Source organism: Phycodurus eques, chromosome 5 (genome assembly GCF_024500275.1).
Source record: "Phycodurus eques isolate BA_2022a chromosome 5, UOR_Pequ_1.1, whole genome shotgun sequence".
Taxonomy (NCBI): domain Eukaryota; kingdom Metazoa; phylum Chordata; class Actinopteri; order Syngnathiformes; family Syngnathidae; genus Phycodurus; species Phycodurus eques.
The window spans coordinates 21,939,119-21,955,011 of NC_084529.1; the positions used below are offsets into that span (position 1 = coordinate 21,939,119).

The 15,893-nt window shown below is 40.4% G+C and overlaps 1 protein-coding gene across 2 annotated transcripts in view; it reads right to left on the reverse strand.

Moving 5' to 3' along the window:
- The window catches only part of met (MET proto-oncogene, receptor tyrosine kinase), a 76,185-nt gene that overhangs the window by 19,534 nt on the left and 40,758 nt on the right, over positions 1-15,893 (reverse strand). For both annotated transcript variants that reach the window (XM_061678079.1, XM_061678080.1), the window contains exons 12-13: positions 10,299-10,508; positions 4,306-4,455 (exon numbers count right to left, since the gene is read on the reverse strand). In XM_061678079.1, the coding sequence (XP_061534063.1) occupies positions 4,306-4,455; positions 10,299-10,508 (360 nt within the window). The remainder of the gene's footprint in view (positions 1-4,305; positions 4,456-10,298; positions 10,509-15,893) is intronic.

The window sequence follows — 15,893 nt, forward strand, 5'->3', positions numbered from 1 at the left end:
GCAGGAATTTTGGCCCATTCTTCCTGACAGAAATGGTGGAACTGAGCCAAGTTTGTAGGCTGCCTTACTCACACATGCCTTTTCTGTCATGGGTGTGTGTTGTGGTTGTTGTCTTCCCCCTGTCTCGTACACACCTGCTCCTGAGCGCATCGTCCCCACCTGTGCCTCGTTTACCCTAATTACCCCATGCATTTAACCTCGTGTCTCATTCTTTCTGGTCGCCAGTTCGTTGTACCTTGTTTCCACGTCACTGACTCACAGTAAGCCTAGACCCTGTTGTGATAATTGACCTTGCCTTTTTGCCTCGAGTTTTTGGGATACTGTTGCCTTTGCGGATTGCCTACCTGTGTACCGACCTCTGCCTGTTTATTCAACCTCTCTTTTTGAAACTGTCCATTTGAATTGGAGTCGTGCATTTTGGGTCCTGTCCTTTGTTCCGTTCATGACATTTTCAGGTTTTGCCCATAAATTTTCAATAGGACTGATAATGAGGGCTTTGGGATAGCCGCTCCAAAACATTTACTTTGTCATCCTTAAGCCACTTTGAAACCTTTTTGGCAATACGCTTTGAGTCATTATCCATTTGGATGACCAATTTGCACCCAAGCTTTAACTTCCTGGCTGATGTCTTGACATGTTACATCAGTATTTCCACATCACATGATTTCCTCATGATGCCATCTATTTTGCAAAGTGCATCAGTCCCTCCTGTAGCAAAACAAACCCACTACATGATGCTGCCACACCTGTATTTCAAAGTTGGGATGGTGTTCCCTGGCTTGCAAGATTCCCTCTTTTTCCTCCAAACATAATGATGCTCATTATGGCCAACCAGTTCCATTTTAGTCTCGTCAGACCACAGGACATGTCCCCAAAAATTAAGGTCTTCATCCCAGTGTACATTTGCAAACTGCAATCTTTTTTTTTTTGTTCATTTCTTTTGGAGTAATGGCTTCCTGGCAGAGTGAACTTTAAAGCCATGTCGGTACACTCACTACTCATTTCACTGTGGATAATGACACGCTCTTCCCTGGCCCAGTATTTAGTGGGTATTAATAGCAAAATGAACAGTATCGCACAAGACTGCTTTCTTCAATTTTTAAACTCTTTGGTCAGTGATACTGGGCCTGTCTTTACATGGTATCAAATTGGTAGCAAATCTTGCAGTATCGCACACCACACTACTTTAATTATCAGAAGATATATGAATTGCATCGACAATACTGACCATGTACAGGATTTAGTTGGTATCATCAGATCAGATGGAAAATCTTGCACACATGGCACACCCCTACCTTCATAATTATCAAACAGTATCGGTATCGGTTATACTGGCCTAGTATTTTCTTGGATCAATAGCAAATCTTACAGTATCATACACCACTCTCTTCCTAATTATCAGAAAATAGCTGTAGTGGTTGCAGCATAGCCTGCATTTAGTTGGTATCAAGTCCGCAGCAAATACTGCAGCATTGCACACTACTACCTTAATTATAATCAAAATGCATCGGTATTGGTGATAATGGACCGGTCCTCAATTGAGAGCAAACTGTCAGTATCCCAAATGTAAATAAATAATAATAATAATAATAATGATACAAATAAATTAATAATATACAAATAATAATATCAGATTTGGAAAAGGTGAGACTGGCCCTGTACTTATCGAAAATAGTATCAAAATTGGTATCTATGATACTTCTTCTTACAAAGTGTTCCTTTGATCCTTGTAGATTGACAACTTATTTAAATCTTAATTTCCTGTTCCATTTCTGATACAGTTTTAACAGTGTCCACCTCACTTTAATGATATGGAACGTAAGAAGAGATTTGCACATTTCCGTCATCGTCTTTATTGACTTCTTCTCCAGCATTCCTTCAGTGTTCCGCTTGCTTTTTACAGATAGGTTGAGAGTGGTAAAAGCCTTAGTGGGAGACGTGACGAGTGAAAGGCTTCAGCATCCGGTGTCTGTTCTCACAATAAAACTCTAACGTGGACCAAGGCTGGCATGCTTTGCCGTGGAAACTAGCGACTTTGGAGAAAATATTGGGCTCATCTCTAGCGGGAACACAGATCTGAGTCTGTGTACATCCCTCAAGGTACAATCTGGGATCACGATACCACGCAATTGTGATATTTTTATGAACAGTATCATGATACAGTGATAATAAATATAGTGGAGACGTTAAAACACGGCGGCACGGTGGACGACTGGTTAGAGCATCAGCCTCACAGTTCTGAGGACCAGGGTTCCGGCCCCGCCTGTGTGGAGTTTGCATGTTCTCCCCGTGCCTGCGTGGGTTTTCTCCGGGCACTCCGGTTTCCTCCCACATCCCAAAAACATGCATTAATTGGAGACTCTAAATTGCCCGTAGGTGTGAATGTGAGTGCGAATGGTTGTTTGTTTGTATGTGCCCTGCGATTGGCTGGCAACCAGGTTCAGGGTGTACCCCGCCTCCTGCCCGATGATAGCTGGGATAGGCTCCAGCACGCCCGCGACCCTTGTGAGGAGAAGCGGCTCATAAAATGGATGGCTGGATGGACGTTAAAACAACTGAAAACAAATAGCATTTTCATCATGAGTAGGGTAGTGGCGTGCATGACTGCAAGACTTGTTATCGTTCCAAGTACAAAGTAAATACAAGGCCAGTATCACCGATACCAATATTGGTGTATTTTAATAGTTAAGAAGGAAATGGTGTGCATTCCCTCATGATTTGTCATTGATCCAAGTAAATATAGGGCCAGTGTCACTGATACCAATATCCATGCTTTTTCATAATGAAGAAGGTAGAGGTGTGCAATATTGCAAAATTTGCTATTGCTCTAGTAAATACAGGGCCAGTATCGCTGATACTTTTTAATCATTAAGGGTAACCAATAGGGTGCCAGTATCCTCAATAGTGTAGCATAGTGTAGTGTGCCAGTGTGGTACTGTAAGATTTACTATCAAAGCAATCTACTGTTGTATCTTCAATAGGATATCAATAACAATACTTCGTAAGTATTAAGAAGGTAGTGGTGTGTGATACTGCCAGATATAATATTGATACCAAGTAAATACAGGGCCCATATTGCAGAAACCAATACCGAAACCTTTTCATAATCAAGGTAGAGGTGTGCTGCGTTCTGTAATGCACAATTTTCCATCACTCTGATACCAAATAAATACAGAGCCAGTATCACTAATACCGATATATTTTAATCATAAAACGTCCCTTATTTTACCAAACCAACTTTTTCTAGTATTTGGGATTTAATATTCGCTCCATGGTGCATCAGTAAAAATCTGAAACATGAAATAAAATCGTCCACGAATTTCTAGGTTCCAGACGTTTTTTGGCAGAGAGTCCTGAAATCAGGTCATTCGAATTTCTCATTCGATATTTTTATTTAAGAAGACAGTTGGGCTGCAATAGTCCACCCAGACATGAAGTCAATATCTTTTCTTTTTATGCCCACTTATACTGTAGAGTCATTAGCACATTCCTAACACTATTCATTGATTTTATACACATGTTTTAACATATGCATTAGTATTTCTCTATTTGAGTGCAGTCACTGATGGTGTCGTTGAACATTCGCTTGACTTTGGTGTGGGCAGCGTGGGTTCAGTTCCCACTCAGTGACGGGGTGAATGTGAGTGCAAATGGTTGTTGGTGTCTATATGTGGCCTGCGACTGACTGGGGACCAGTTCAGGGTGTAGTCCGCCTTTCGCCCGAAGTCACCTGGGATAGGTTCCAGCGCCCTGTGACCCTGAACAGGATAAGCGGTATTGAAAATGGATGGATGGATATTTGAGTGCATTATCTTAAGCAAAACACATTTTTGTTACCTGAAGTTTGTCACTTCAATAATGCCGTGGCTGTCCCCCTGCCCCCACATATAATCTGTTGTGCCGTGCATTCGTTTGTCACATTCTGAAGAGAGATGCAGTAAGTAAGTAAATCTTCCCAGTGTCCTCATTAATGGTTATCATCCCAAAAAATAATTATATAACACTCCGGGCTGCTCCGTGTGTGTTGTTTGATGCATTATAATTTACCGCAAAATTGTGCTAATCTTATTATCATTTCAACCAGGTCTCTCTGCTGGTCTTTTAATCATGTTGATTGACTGGATATCAATACACCAACATTACGCAGGACCCTGTGATTTGACTCGCGCACACCTACATTCCGATGACGATGCCCAAACGATATACTGTGCAGCCCTAATTTGTATGTATTTAGTGTGTGAATTCATTCCACATCACTAATATAATCTGTGACACTGTTGGAAATCAAGCGTGGTTGTTGCCCACCTCCACCTGCAGCCCCTTGGCGGTGGTTGCCTGCAGCTCGTTGGGGACGGTGCACTCCAGCGTGTTGCCCACCAGCGTGAGGCTCTCGCAGCTGCGGTTGGACACGGTCAGCACCTGGCACTTCATCGCCTCCCGGTCCATGTGGTCGCCCTGCCGGAGAGACAGCATTATAACTCCATTGATTAAAATAAAAATGAAATAAAGATCAATGTATATAATCTGTAAATGCATATTTAACAAATTATACATTTAATTTGATTATTTACAACAAATTAATTGTAAGAGGGCGGCACGGTGGGCGACTGTTTAGCACATCTGTCTCACAGTTCTGAGGACCGGGGTTCAAATCCCGGCCCCGTCTGTGTGGAGTTTGCATGTTCTCCCCGTGCCTGCCTGGGTTTTCTCCAGGCACTCTGGTTTCCTCCCACATGCCAAAAATATGCATTAATTGAAGACACTAAATTGCCCGTAGGTGTGAATGTGAGTGCGAATGGTTGTTTGTTTCTATGTGCCCTGCGATTGGCTGGCGACCAGTTCAGGGTGTACCCCGCCTTCGCCCGAAGACAGCTGGGATAGGCTCAAGCACGCCCGCAACCCTAGTGGGGATAAGTGGAACATACAATGAATGAATGAATAATTGTAAAAGTTTATTGTAATTAAAAAATGTAATCAAATTTCATTCTCATTTTGAAATGTTATTATTTTTAAATAATTAACCAATTATTTAACACTCAAAACACTGACTGTATAAATTAAAAGGTATTGTGTATTTTCCTAATGCAGTATTTTATTTTACTATATTAACAGATAAATGAATGAATCAGAATAAAAATACACCAATTTTAGGGAAATAAATAGCTAAGTTAATGCAACAAATATTACAGGACTCTTGATAATGTAAATGCTCAGTGGGCCGGATGAAAGTTGATTGCTCACACCTGGCCCATCTGCACTTGAATAAATAAATTCAAATTTTTATTCTAATCAGGGCAATGCAAAAGTCCCATTGAATTATCCCCATGGAGACAATTTGTTGCAGGGCTTATTATAGTTTGGCAACAACACACCAGTCACTCTTTGCTCATTCTCACTTTCTTACTCACTTTAGTTTTTTTTATACCCTTCATACACATGCATACATGCACGCACACACACACAAACGTAATAGCCGCATGCTTGTTTGAGTGCAGCAGAAGGCAATAAAAAGAATGATCACATTCCTCGCGTGACAGCTCGGGATTTCCAGATTTGACACAGAGTGGAGGCTCGCACCTGTTCCTGCGCTCACCCACATGCACACGCACGAGCGATATAATTTACATTTGTGTGTGTGTGCTAAAATCTAATTTACAGTAAGATATCTTTCAAACAACTGCATGTAGTTAGTAATATTATTTTAATACTATTGTAGTTTTTACGACATTTAAAGACAGATTAAGCAAAGTTCAAAGTAACCAAGCAACTGTTTTGGTTAAGAATAGTACTTGATACTACTGAATTTTAAGATTATTTAATACTACTTTATTATTTACCTTCAATATAGAAATACATTTTAAAAATAATATAAAGAATATTGAAATAATATCTAAAATAGTTGATTACGACACTATTTTTTGAAAAATTGTCCACAACTAAACCCATGTTGTCCCGTTGTTAATTAATATAAATAAATACAGTAAATAAAATCAATATTTAAAACATAACTAAGACACTAAATAAATACACCAATATTAAATATACAAAAATAAGGACATAATTTAAAATATTGAATAATATTAAATTCCGGATAAGCAGCGATAAGATAAGATGGATGAATGGATGGATGGATGGAAAATTGACTAAATTGCTAAAAAAAATTATTAATTAAGAAATGTTAAAAAAATCATAAATCTTGAATAAATCTAAAAAAAACAGACAAATAAAAATATTAAATATATATACATAAAATAAATACCGAAACATAACATATATAATAACTATAAGAAAAAAATAATCAATACAAATATTTAATAAATATACTCAAAACAAATATTACTCAAAATATAATGAATAACATCTACTGTATAATCCAGCCATCCATTTTCTGTACCGCTTATCCTCACGAGGGTTGGGGGCGTGCTGGAGGCTATCTCAGCTATCTTAAGGCGAGAGGCAGGGTACACCCTGAACTAGTCGCAAGCCAATCGCAGGGCAGATGTAAACAAACAACCATTCGCACTCACATTCACACTTACGGGCAATTTAGAGTCTTCAATCAACCTACCATGCATGTTTTTGGGATGTTGGAGGAAACCAGAGTACCCGGAGAAAACCCACGCAGGCACGGGGAGAACATGTAAACTCCATACAGGCGGGGCCGGGATTTGAACCCCGGTCCTCTGAACTATGAGGCAGATGTGCTAACCATCTACCGCCATCTACTGTATAATAATGCATGGATTTGGTGGCGTTTTCCAGCTGTCACCTTGACAACTTTGTTACGGAAACTGGCAAGGAACTGTCCCAACCTCTAAATAAAGTATCAGGGCGACAAATGCTAGGAAGTCTCCCGTGAAGCTACACGCAGGCGTTCCTTCACGCCACTCACGGCCGGTGTGTGTTTACCAGTGTGTTAATGTGTATCAAGTGCAGAGGTGGCAAAAGTACTCACACTCCCGACTAAAGTAGAAGTACAGATAAAAGTAAAAGCACTGATTCAACGCCACTACTTACTGTTGGTAATAGTAAAAAAGTAGACTGAAATGTATTCACGTAAAATAAAGTGAGAAGTAAAAATGATTTTTTACTGTCAATTATACTCAATACTTATCAGGTTACCTGTCGTATGTTCCGCCGTCCTCTGCAGAAGTTTAATAAAAGGAACGAACCTACTTTAACGAGTACAGATATCTGTTTTCAATTACCCAGTGAAAACAAGAGTGGGTAGCACGGTGTACGAATGGTTAGCACATCTGCCACACAGTTCTGATGACTGGGGTTCAAATCAGTGATTGAAAGTAAACTCTGAAAGTAAGTCGTTCTTTAGCTTGGGTGCTAATGCACCTGCATGCTATTATACAGTAAGTCAATGTTATTTATCACCTTCATTGAAATATTGATAGATTTGATGGCTGTTTTGATTGAGACCACAATTGTACTTTCTTTCTTTCTTTTATTATTCCCAGTTTTTCTTTTTTTCAGGCAACCTAGATGATACCAACCAGGATCAAACATTTCAAAATGATGATGATGACAGTACCTCAGTTGTGGATAAAAGTGCAAGCAATACGATACAAGTCTTAAAGCATTATACAACCCCAATTCCAATGAAGTTGGGACGTTGTGTTAAACATAAATAAAAACAGAATACAATGATTTGCAAATCATGTTCAACCTATATTTAATTGAATACACTACAAAGACAAGATATTTAATGTTCATACTTTTTTAGCAAATAATCATTAACTTAGAATTTTATGGCTGCAACACGTTCCAAAAAAGCTGGGACAGGGTCATGTTTACCACTGTGTTACATCACCCTTTCTTTTAACAACATTCAATACATGTTTGGGAACTGAGGACACTAATTGTTAAAGCTTTGTAGGTGGAATTCTTTCCCATTCTTGCTTGATGTACAGCTTCAGCTGTTCAACAGTCCGGGGTCTCCGTTGTCATATTTTACGCTTCATAATGCGCCACACATTTTCAATGGGAGACAGGTCTGGACTGCAGCCAGGCCAGTCTAGTACCCACACTACTACGAAGCCACGCTGTTGTAACACATGCAGAATGTGGTTTGGCATTGTCTTGCTGAAATAAGCAGGGGCGTCCATGAAAAAGACGTTGCTTGGATGGCAGCATATGTTTCTCCAAAACCTGTATGTACCTTTCAGCATTAATGGTGCCTTCACAGATGTGTAAGTTACCCATTCAATTAGCACTAACATACAGACCCATACCATCACAGATGCTGGCTTTTGAACTTTGCGTCCATAACAGTCCGGATGGTTCTTTTCCTCTCTGGCCCGGAGGACACGACGTCCACAATTCCCAAAAACAATTTGAAATGTGGACTCGCCGGACCACAGAACACTTTTCCACTTTTCATCAGTCCATCTTAGATGAGCTCGGGCCCAGAGAAGCCGGCGGCGTTTCTGGGTGTTGTTGATAAATGGCTTTTGCTTTGCATAGTAGAGTTTCAAGTTGCACTTACGGATGTCACGCCGAAGAGTATTTTACTGACATTGGTTTTCTGAAGTGTTCCTGAGCCCATGTGGTGATATCCTTTACACATTGATGTCGATTTTTGATGCAGTGCCGCCTGAGGGATCGAAGGTCACGGGCATTCAATGTTGGTTTTCGGCCTTGCCGCTTACATGCAGTGATTTCTCCAGATTCGCTGAACCTTTTAATGATATTATGGACCGTAGATGATGAAATCACTAAATTCCTTGCAATTGTACGTTGAGGAACATTGTCCTTAAACTGTTCGACTATTTTCTCACGCACTTGTTCACAAAGAGGTGAACCTCGTCCCATCTTTGCTTGTGAATGACTGAGCAATTCAGGGAAGCTCCTTTTATACTCAATCATGGCACCCACCTGTTCCCAATTAGCCTGTTCACCTGTGGAATGTTCCAAACAGGTCTTTGATGAGCATTCCTCAACTTTCTCAGTCTTTTTTGCCACCTGTCTCAGCTTTTTGGGAACGCGTTGCAGCCATAAAATTCAAAATTAATGATTATTTGCTTAAATACAATAAAGTTTATCAGTTTGAACATTAAATATCTTGTCTTTGTAGTGTATTCAATTAAATATAGGTTGAACATGATCTGCAAATCATTGTATTCTGTTTTTATTTATGTTTAACACAACGTCCCATCTTCATTGGAATTGGGGTTGTACTTGGCAAAATGCAAAAATCTGAGTAAAACCACAATTTCAGTGTAAACATATATCCAGAAATTTTCATATAATCCAGCAATATATGAATCCCCCTGGATTAAATAAATACGTAAATGATTCCTTGATTGCAGCCATAAAACTTTAAATCTCGCTAATGCAAAGTGACAGTTTAGGAGTTAGCCCATTCTCGTTCTACGTGGCTCATATGTGTGCGTGCGTGTGGCAGCTGGCAGTAATGAGAATGCTGAAGGAGAGCACAATTCAACCTTATTGGATGCTGCTTTGTTTGTAGGAAGTTAAAAAAATATATTTTTAAAAAGTGGTCTCCAATGAAGGGATGAATTGGGGACGTGGATTCAACCATGGGGCCAAGGTCACCCTTGGGATAAAAAAAAAAAAAAAAGGAGGAAAATCCAAGCTCTTTGAATGCAGTTGGCACAAAGCATCGGGCTGCGGTCAGCGGAGCAAAATAATAATAATAATTTTAAAAAAAAGCGGAAAAAAAATGGTTTCATTGTGTTAACTCGTTTGACAATGTCAAGAGCTTTGACCTTGCCAGCATCAACAATGCACTCACAGACACAGAGGTTGGGCCGCCGAAACGAAAAAAAAACCCGATGGGAAACAGACTCCACTTCCTGTTTTTCTTTCTGTATTGTTTCCTTCCCGGCGTGACCCAAACCGGCGTGCATGTGGGAATGTGCGCGAGCGTGCATGGAAAGTCAGCCGCAGAGTAAATAAAAAAACTATTGGACATACCTTGCGGAGCTCATGGCAACTCAACACACTTCGTTGCCATGCTCCATCCACGTGCAATGACAAAAAATAAATAATTTCACAATTTAGCGTTGCCCATCTGTCTTCTCTCGGTGGTTCAAATTTGGTAGCAATCAGACAAACTACAAGTTTGTCCTTGAAGGACACCTGGAAATGAGCCTAAAATGGCCGCTTCAAACCAAAATGGATGATTTCCTTTGTCTTTTTCAGGCATAGCTTCTTGAGACTTTTTTGTGGGTCTAACCATGATAGACAAGCCTACCAAATTTCATGTTGCTGGGCGAAACTGTCTCCGCGGGCTGAATTTTCAAACATTTCCCACGAGGTCTCACCTTGAGCTCCACGACGCTCTTGTTGTCCTTGGACGTGAGCTTGGGGTCCTGGAAGAGGGGGTCCTCCACGTAGATAAGGTCCCACTGGTCGGTGGAGTATCCGTCCAGGATAAACGCCACCTTAGTGACCACCGGCGGCGGCAGGGACAGTTTGGCAAGGGAGGGCGTGGTACACTGGATGGAGGTGCGGTTCTCGCCATACACGCAACTCTGTTTGGGAGAAGAGGTGCGTACAGATGATACAATGAATACATATTTAAGAGTACAATCCAGTAGATTAGTACTTCATTAGTACTAAGTATGTATCATTTTTGTAACATCGGCAACTGCATACGAGGGTGTTACAGTACAGTACATCCATTTTGTTTTCACTTGACTCGAAAGGTGGCATATTCAAAGATTGCTTGAACCTCACATTGTGGCTCCCAACACAAAGCAAAAAAACTGACAAAGAGTGATAGCTTGTTACTCAAAAAAACTTGTGTGTTGGACACCCGTAAGTCAAGGTATCACACCAGACGCTAACATCATTGACTTATCTGATGGGATGCCACGTCTCTGAGTGTCTCTGTGTCATAGTTGCGGGAAAATCCCACTTTCTCTGGGTTCTGTGTGAAAGGTCAGGGCAGATAAATGTCAGATCTTCAGTTGTAGATATGATGTGGCAATTTGGGGATTTCAAGCCAAATTCAAAGTGGATCAGTCTTCTGGTCCACCTTTGAATTTGGAACTGGAAATGAATTCCGTTCGGAACCCTGGAATTTTCCATCTCCCTGTCTCTGTGACGTGGCAATTTTGCAGGCTCTCTGTAAACGAAATGTACTCCGGCTCTGTAAATGAAATGTACTCCATGTCACAAAGCTTTTAAATGACATACAGGTATACTCTTTCAAGGCGATGTCCAATAGAATTGGGCTGAGAAGTCTGAGACTTTGGAAAGACGAGCTTCAGGACACAACAGACACACAAGTCCTGAATTTCAAGACAATGTCCATGACAGAACAAAGCTCCAGAAAGAAGAAATCGAGCTGAAGTGATGAATCTTGGGTTGACTCCCTTGGTGAGCGGAACAAGGTAATTTTCTTTGAACTTACAAAAGGACAGTTGTCTGCTTCACTGTACTTCCTTCCTACCTACTATCCTTGATCCTGGACTCATGTTGTATTCATTTGTACTTACGTAGTTTTCTCAGTTTTTGGATGATACCAAGGTGTAAAAAAAGTGAAACCCTTCTGAAAATATTTCGCCTGTTCATTGAGCTGAAGGACAGTGTGGAGTTATTTTTGGAGTTAAAACAGTTTTTGGAGATTGACGGGCTTTTTCTTCCACACCAAACTTGACCAAGTGTGCCATTTTTTTTTCTTCCTTACAGCGCTTGCTTTGTGCACTGGGAAACAGAAAAAGGAACTTTTGCCTCTGCACGAGTAGATTGATGAACAAACTACTTTGTTGTTCACATCTTTGTCCTGTCAGGTGATACATTTGCTCCATTGTTGATATTTTCAATGCACAATTGCGCTCGATTTTGTTGTTAAATGTTCATATTGTGAAAGAAAACACTGGGTTTTCTTGGCCCGGCCCAAACGGACGGTGCAGGAACCTCCACTGGTGCCGGAGAGGAAACGCAAAATCTCTTTTATGTTTGTGGGAAAGTTGAGATGGAAAGAACGTTTCGGCAGATCCTTTTTCACCCTGTGGCCCTAACTCTTGCTTTTTTTTTTTTGTATCTTAACGCGGAAGTGTTAGGAAGACTAACTTCCCACAATGCATTGACAATGACTGTCAAGATGGCTTCGGGATTGACAGTGGGGTAATATATAGTCATTATGGATGAATTAAATCGGCAAAGTCAAAGTGCTCACCAACACAGATTTAGACAACAAAAGTGCCTTGTTTATATTTTTGTTCAGTGTATAAAGTCATACAAGTCATACACATACTGTATATGGTCATACACTTACAATAATTTTCATACACACATACTATAGTCATACACAGTGTATATAGTCGCTGAACTCACTGAAACTGAAAGAGTCTGCATTAAAGCACTTCATGATGGTGGATGCGCTTTTTAATGCCAGTGCTGTAATACACGTGTTACACACTGTACCTGTATGTGCCATACACGCATATTATACATTACAGTATCCACTCATACTGTGTTATACACACTTTAGTGATGTGTGAAATCTGCAAGTATCAACACTCCCGCTCCGCTCTAAATGGTTTGAGGTTTCAGAGGAGCGTTGTCACCCAGCAGGTGCTGCTCTGCACTTTAAAAAAGATGTTTTTTTAAAAGAATAAAACAACTTCAAGTGTTGACACGTTACACTCTGTGGGGTATGCAAATGACCTCCTCCAAGGCAAACCACAGCACTCAGCGCTCCTCTGGGGAAAGGAGGCACCTCCATAACAAGGCTTTTAGCTTAATAAATGAATGTGGTAATAGCGCAAACAGACATAACAGCCCAACATTTTCTCATAGGAAGTAGGAAAACTCATTCATCCCGGGTCAAGCTGTGGCCATCAGACTCTGTACGTGTGTGTGTGTGTGTGTGTGTGTGTGTGTGAGAGAGATGACATGTTGTAGTATGTTTGTTTGCCAAATTCCCAAATTATCTCTCAACAGGAGCCCAGAAACAGATAAGACTGCAGAGCGTAGCAGCACGTCCTCCACACAGCCTCCTGCGGGCAAACATATACACACACACGCACGCACCCACACATGCGCGCACACACACACACACGCTTTGCAAACTCTTTGTGTGGGCCACAACTTCTTGTTACAAGCTACTTCTTGATTACTTCCGAACTAATGTGAAGTGCAAATGACTTCCTGCTCCAAGTTACTTCATGGTTACTCTCTAACCTCTAGTTACTTCCTTCATTACATCTCAGCCCAAGTTATAACTTCATACGAGTTACTTCCTGGCACAAGTTACTTCTTGGTTACTTCCCACATGATTGAACTTCTAGGTATAAGTTGCTCCCTGGTAGAAGTTACGGTACTTCTTGGTAGAAGTTAGTACTTGTTTACCTTCAAGCTGCAGCAAGGCTTTTGACAAGAACGTTAGATCGTATTACTCCGATACTGGCCATCTTGCATTGGCTCCTAGTCCACTTGAGGTGCGATTTTAAGGTTTTGTTACTTCATAAAATATTACATGGCTGAGCGCCCTCCTATCTTTCTGACTTAGTGGTACCGTATGTTCCGTCCCGAAACCTACGTTTGCAACACGGCTGGTCTCTTTGGTGAGCATTTACTATCTGGGCTCTTATACTCTGGAATGTCCTACCTGCGGATACTAGAGCTGCTACCTCAGAGACTTATTTCTACACTTTGGCATTTAATCAAACTACATGTAGGACTGATTTACAGGCGCTCCTCTCTCCTGCCTGGAGAGGGGCCCATGTGATGATGACCAAATCTGAGGGTGATCCTTTATGGGTTCTGCATTGACCGACTGGGCCAGGTCCTCGGCATCCATTACAGCCTGGTCATCCTGGAAGGGGGAGCCCTTCATCTGTGGTCACTTCGGTGCGGCCACGGCAATTACAGGACGCTTCTGTCAGTCTTTGTGCATGTAAAACGGTAATTCACTTGCATGTATCTGCAGACACACACCCTTTCAGACTCTTTCACTGGGTCTGAGGTCACCCACTTACTGCGACAAATAACTCATGAATATGCAAATCGCTTGTGTATCCCCTCACTTATACTCTCGTCCTATAGACCTTTATAATTCACATAATTAATGCCACCACACCTCAGTTGTACAGTCAGGCTCACGACCCTTGTCCTGCACGCTTCTTTTCCTGTCCTTGTCCTGTTGTAGCTTGTCCTGTCCGCCCCATTGCAACACTCATATTTAATGTTTCATTGATGTAGATAATGTCATGATTTACTTCTCTCATCCTGTTTACAATTAGCGCTTTGTCTTTTGTCTTTGTTTCTCTATCCCTTCTAGAAACTCTGTTCTGTTCGACTGATCAAGTCTGATAAAAGAGGGGGAAAAAAAAATTCTTAAAAAATAAAAATAATTCCAATTAAAAAAAGGGGATGTCGCCTAACTTTGTCAAATGTGGGCATGTGAAGCATGTGAATGGCTATATAAATAAACTTGACTTTACAAGATTAGTTCTGAACCTCAAGTTACTTCTCGGTTACATCTTACTTCAAGTTACTTCCTTGTACAAGTTACTTTTTGGTTACTTCCTACACTTAAGTTACCGCCAGGCAAAAATTACTTTTGGGTAACTTCCTAGGTTACTCCATGTGTTACCTCAAGGACCAGGTGCAAGTTACTTCTTGATATAGGTTACTTCCTGATACAAGGTACTGTTGTTTACTAAGTTTAAGTTTACTTCCTGTTTAAGTTTACTTCCTGTTACATGTGAGTTCTTGTTTACTTCTTACATTTGTGCAAGTTACTTCCTGGCACAAGTTACTACTTGGTTACCTTCAAGGTTAATTCCGAACCTCAAGTTACTTCTAGGTTAGCCGTATATCTTACCTTACTTCCGACTACAAATTACTTCTTGGTTACTTCCTGTCTCAAGTTACTTTCTGGTAAAAGCTACGTTTATTTACTCTGTAGTTATTTCTAACCTCAAGTTACGTCTAAGCAGAGTTATTTCCTTGTACACGTTACTTCCAGGTTACTTCCTGGGTTACGCCTTACCTAAATGTACTTATAGGTGCAAATTACTTCCTGGTACAAATTAGTTCCTGGTCTACCTACCTCGAGTTACTTTCTGGTACAAGCTACATTTATTTACTCTGTAGTTATTTCTAACCTCAAGTTACTTCTAAGCAGAATTACTTCCTGGTACGAGTTACCTATTGTTTAATTCACGGTAATTCCCTAGATTACTTTTTACACACCTAATTTCCACATTTCCTCACAGAAACAGTGTAGTCAGGTGAGACTTGGACTTGAAGCGTGCTTGTGCTTGCATGTTCTCATGTGGTCATACTGGAGAAGACAAAGGTGGTGTTTAGTGGAGGCCTCAACAACAAAAGAATAAGGTAAAAGGACTTGTTAACGTGGAATGTTATTGAGCCGTGGCGCACCCAATAAAAAGTCATTTTCCCTTCAAAGACATTCAACACCTTCATTTGAGCGCCAACTGGAGCGTAACTCAATCCGCGAGAGACTTGGGTCTTCTTATCCGGGAATACTTTGCTGGATCATCCTAAATTCACGTGCAAGGGAACTTCCTTTGCGCTTACCGGATACTTCATTAGGTACACTACACAAATGGCCTTCCAATGCGAAATAGAGCCTTTGCAAAAAAACTAATGCAGACACATTGACACTAATATATGGATAAATTAATAACAACAATAATCAATATTGAACCTATTCCCCAATGTGCTTTTTATAAACAAACAACATTTATATGGATTTTTTTGTGTGACCAGTTATTAAATAAATGTAAAGGCAATAAATAGATTCATTTTAGTTAACTGATTTACGTTACATATTTTTAAAAATGGTTGATTAATTCTTTAAATTAATTATATTAAATACTAGCAATCATTTATCATCATTTATCTATGAATTGGTTTTGTACAGTAGTATTTTTTGCACA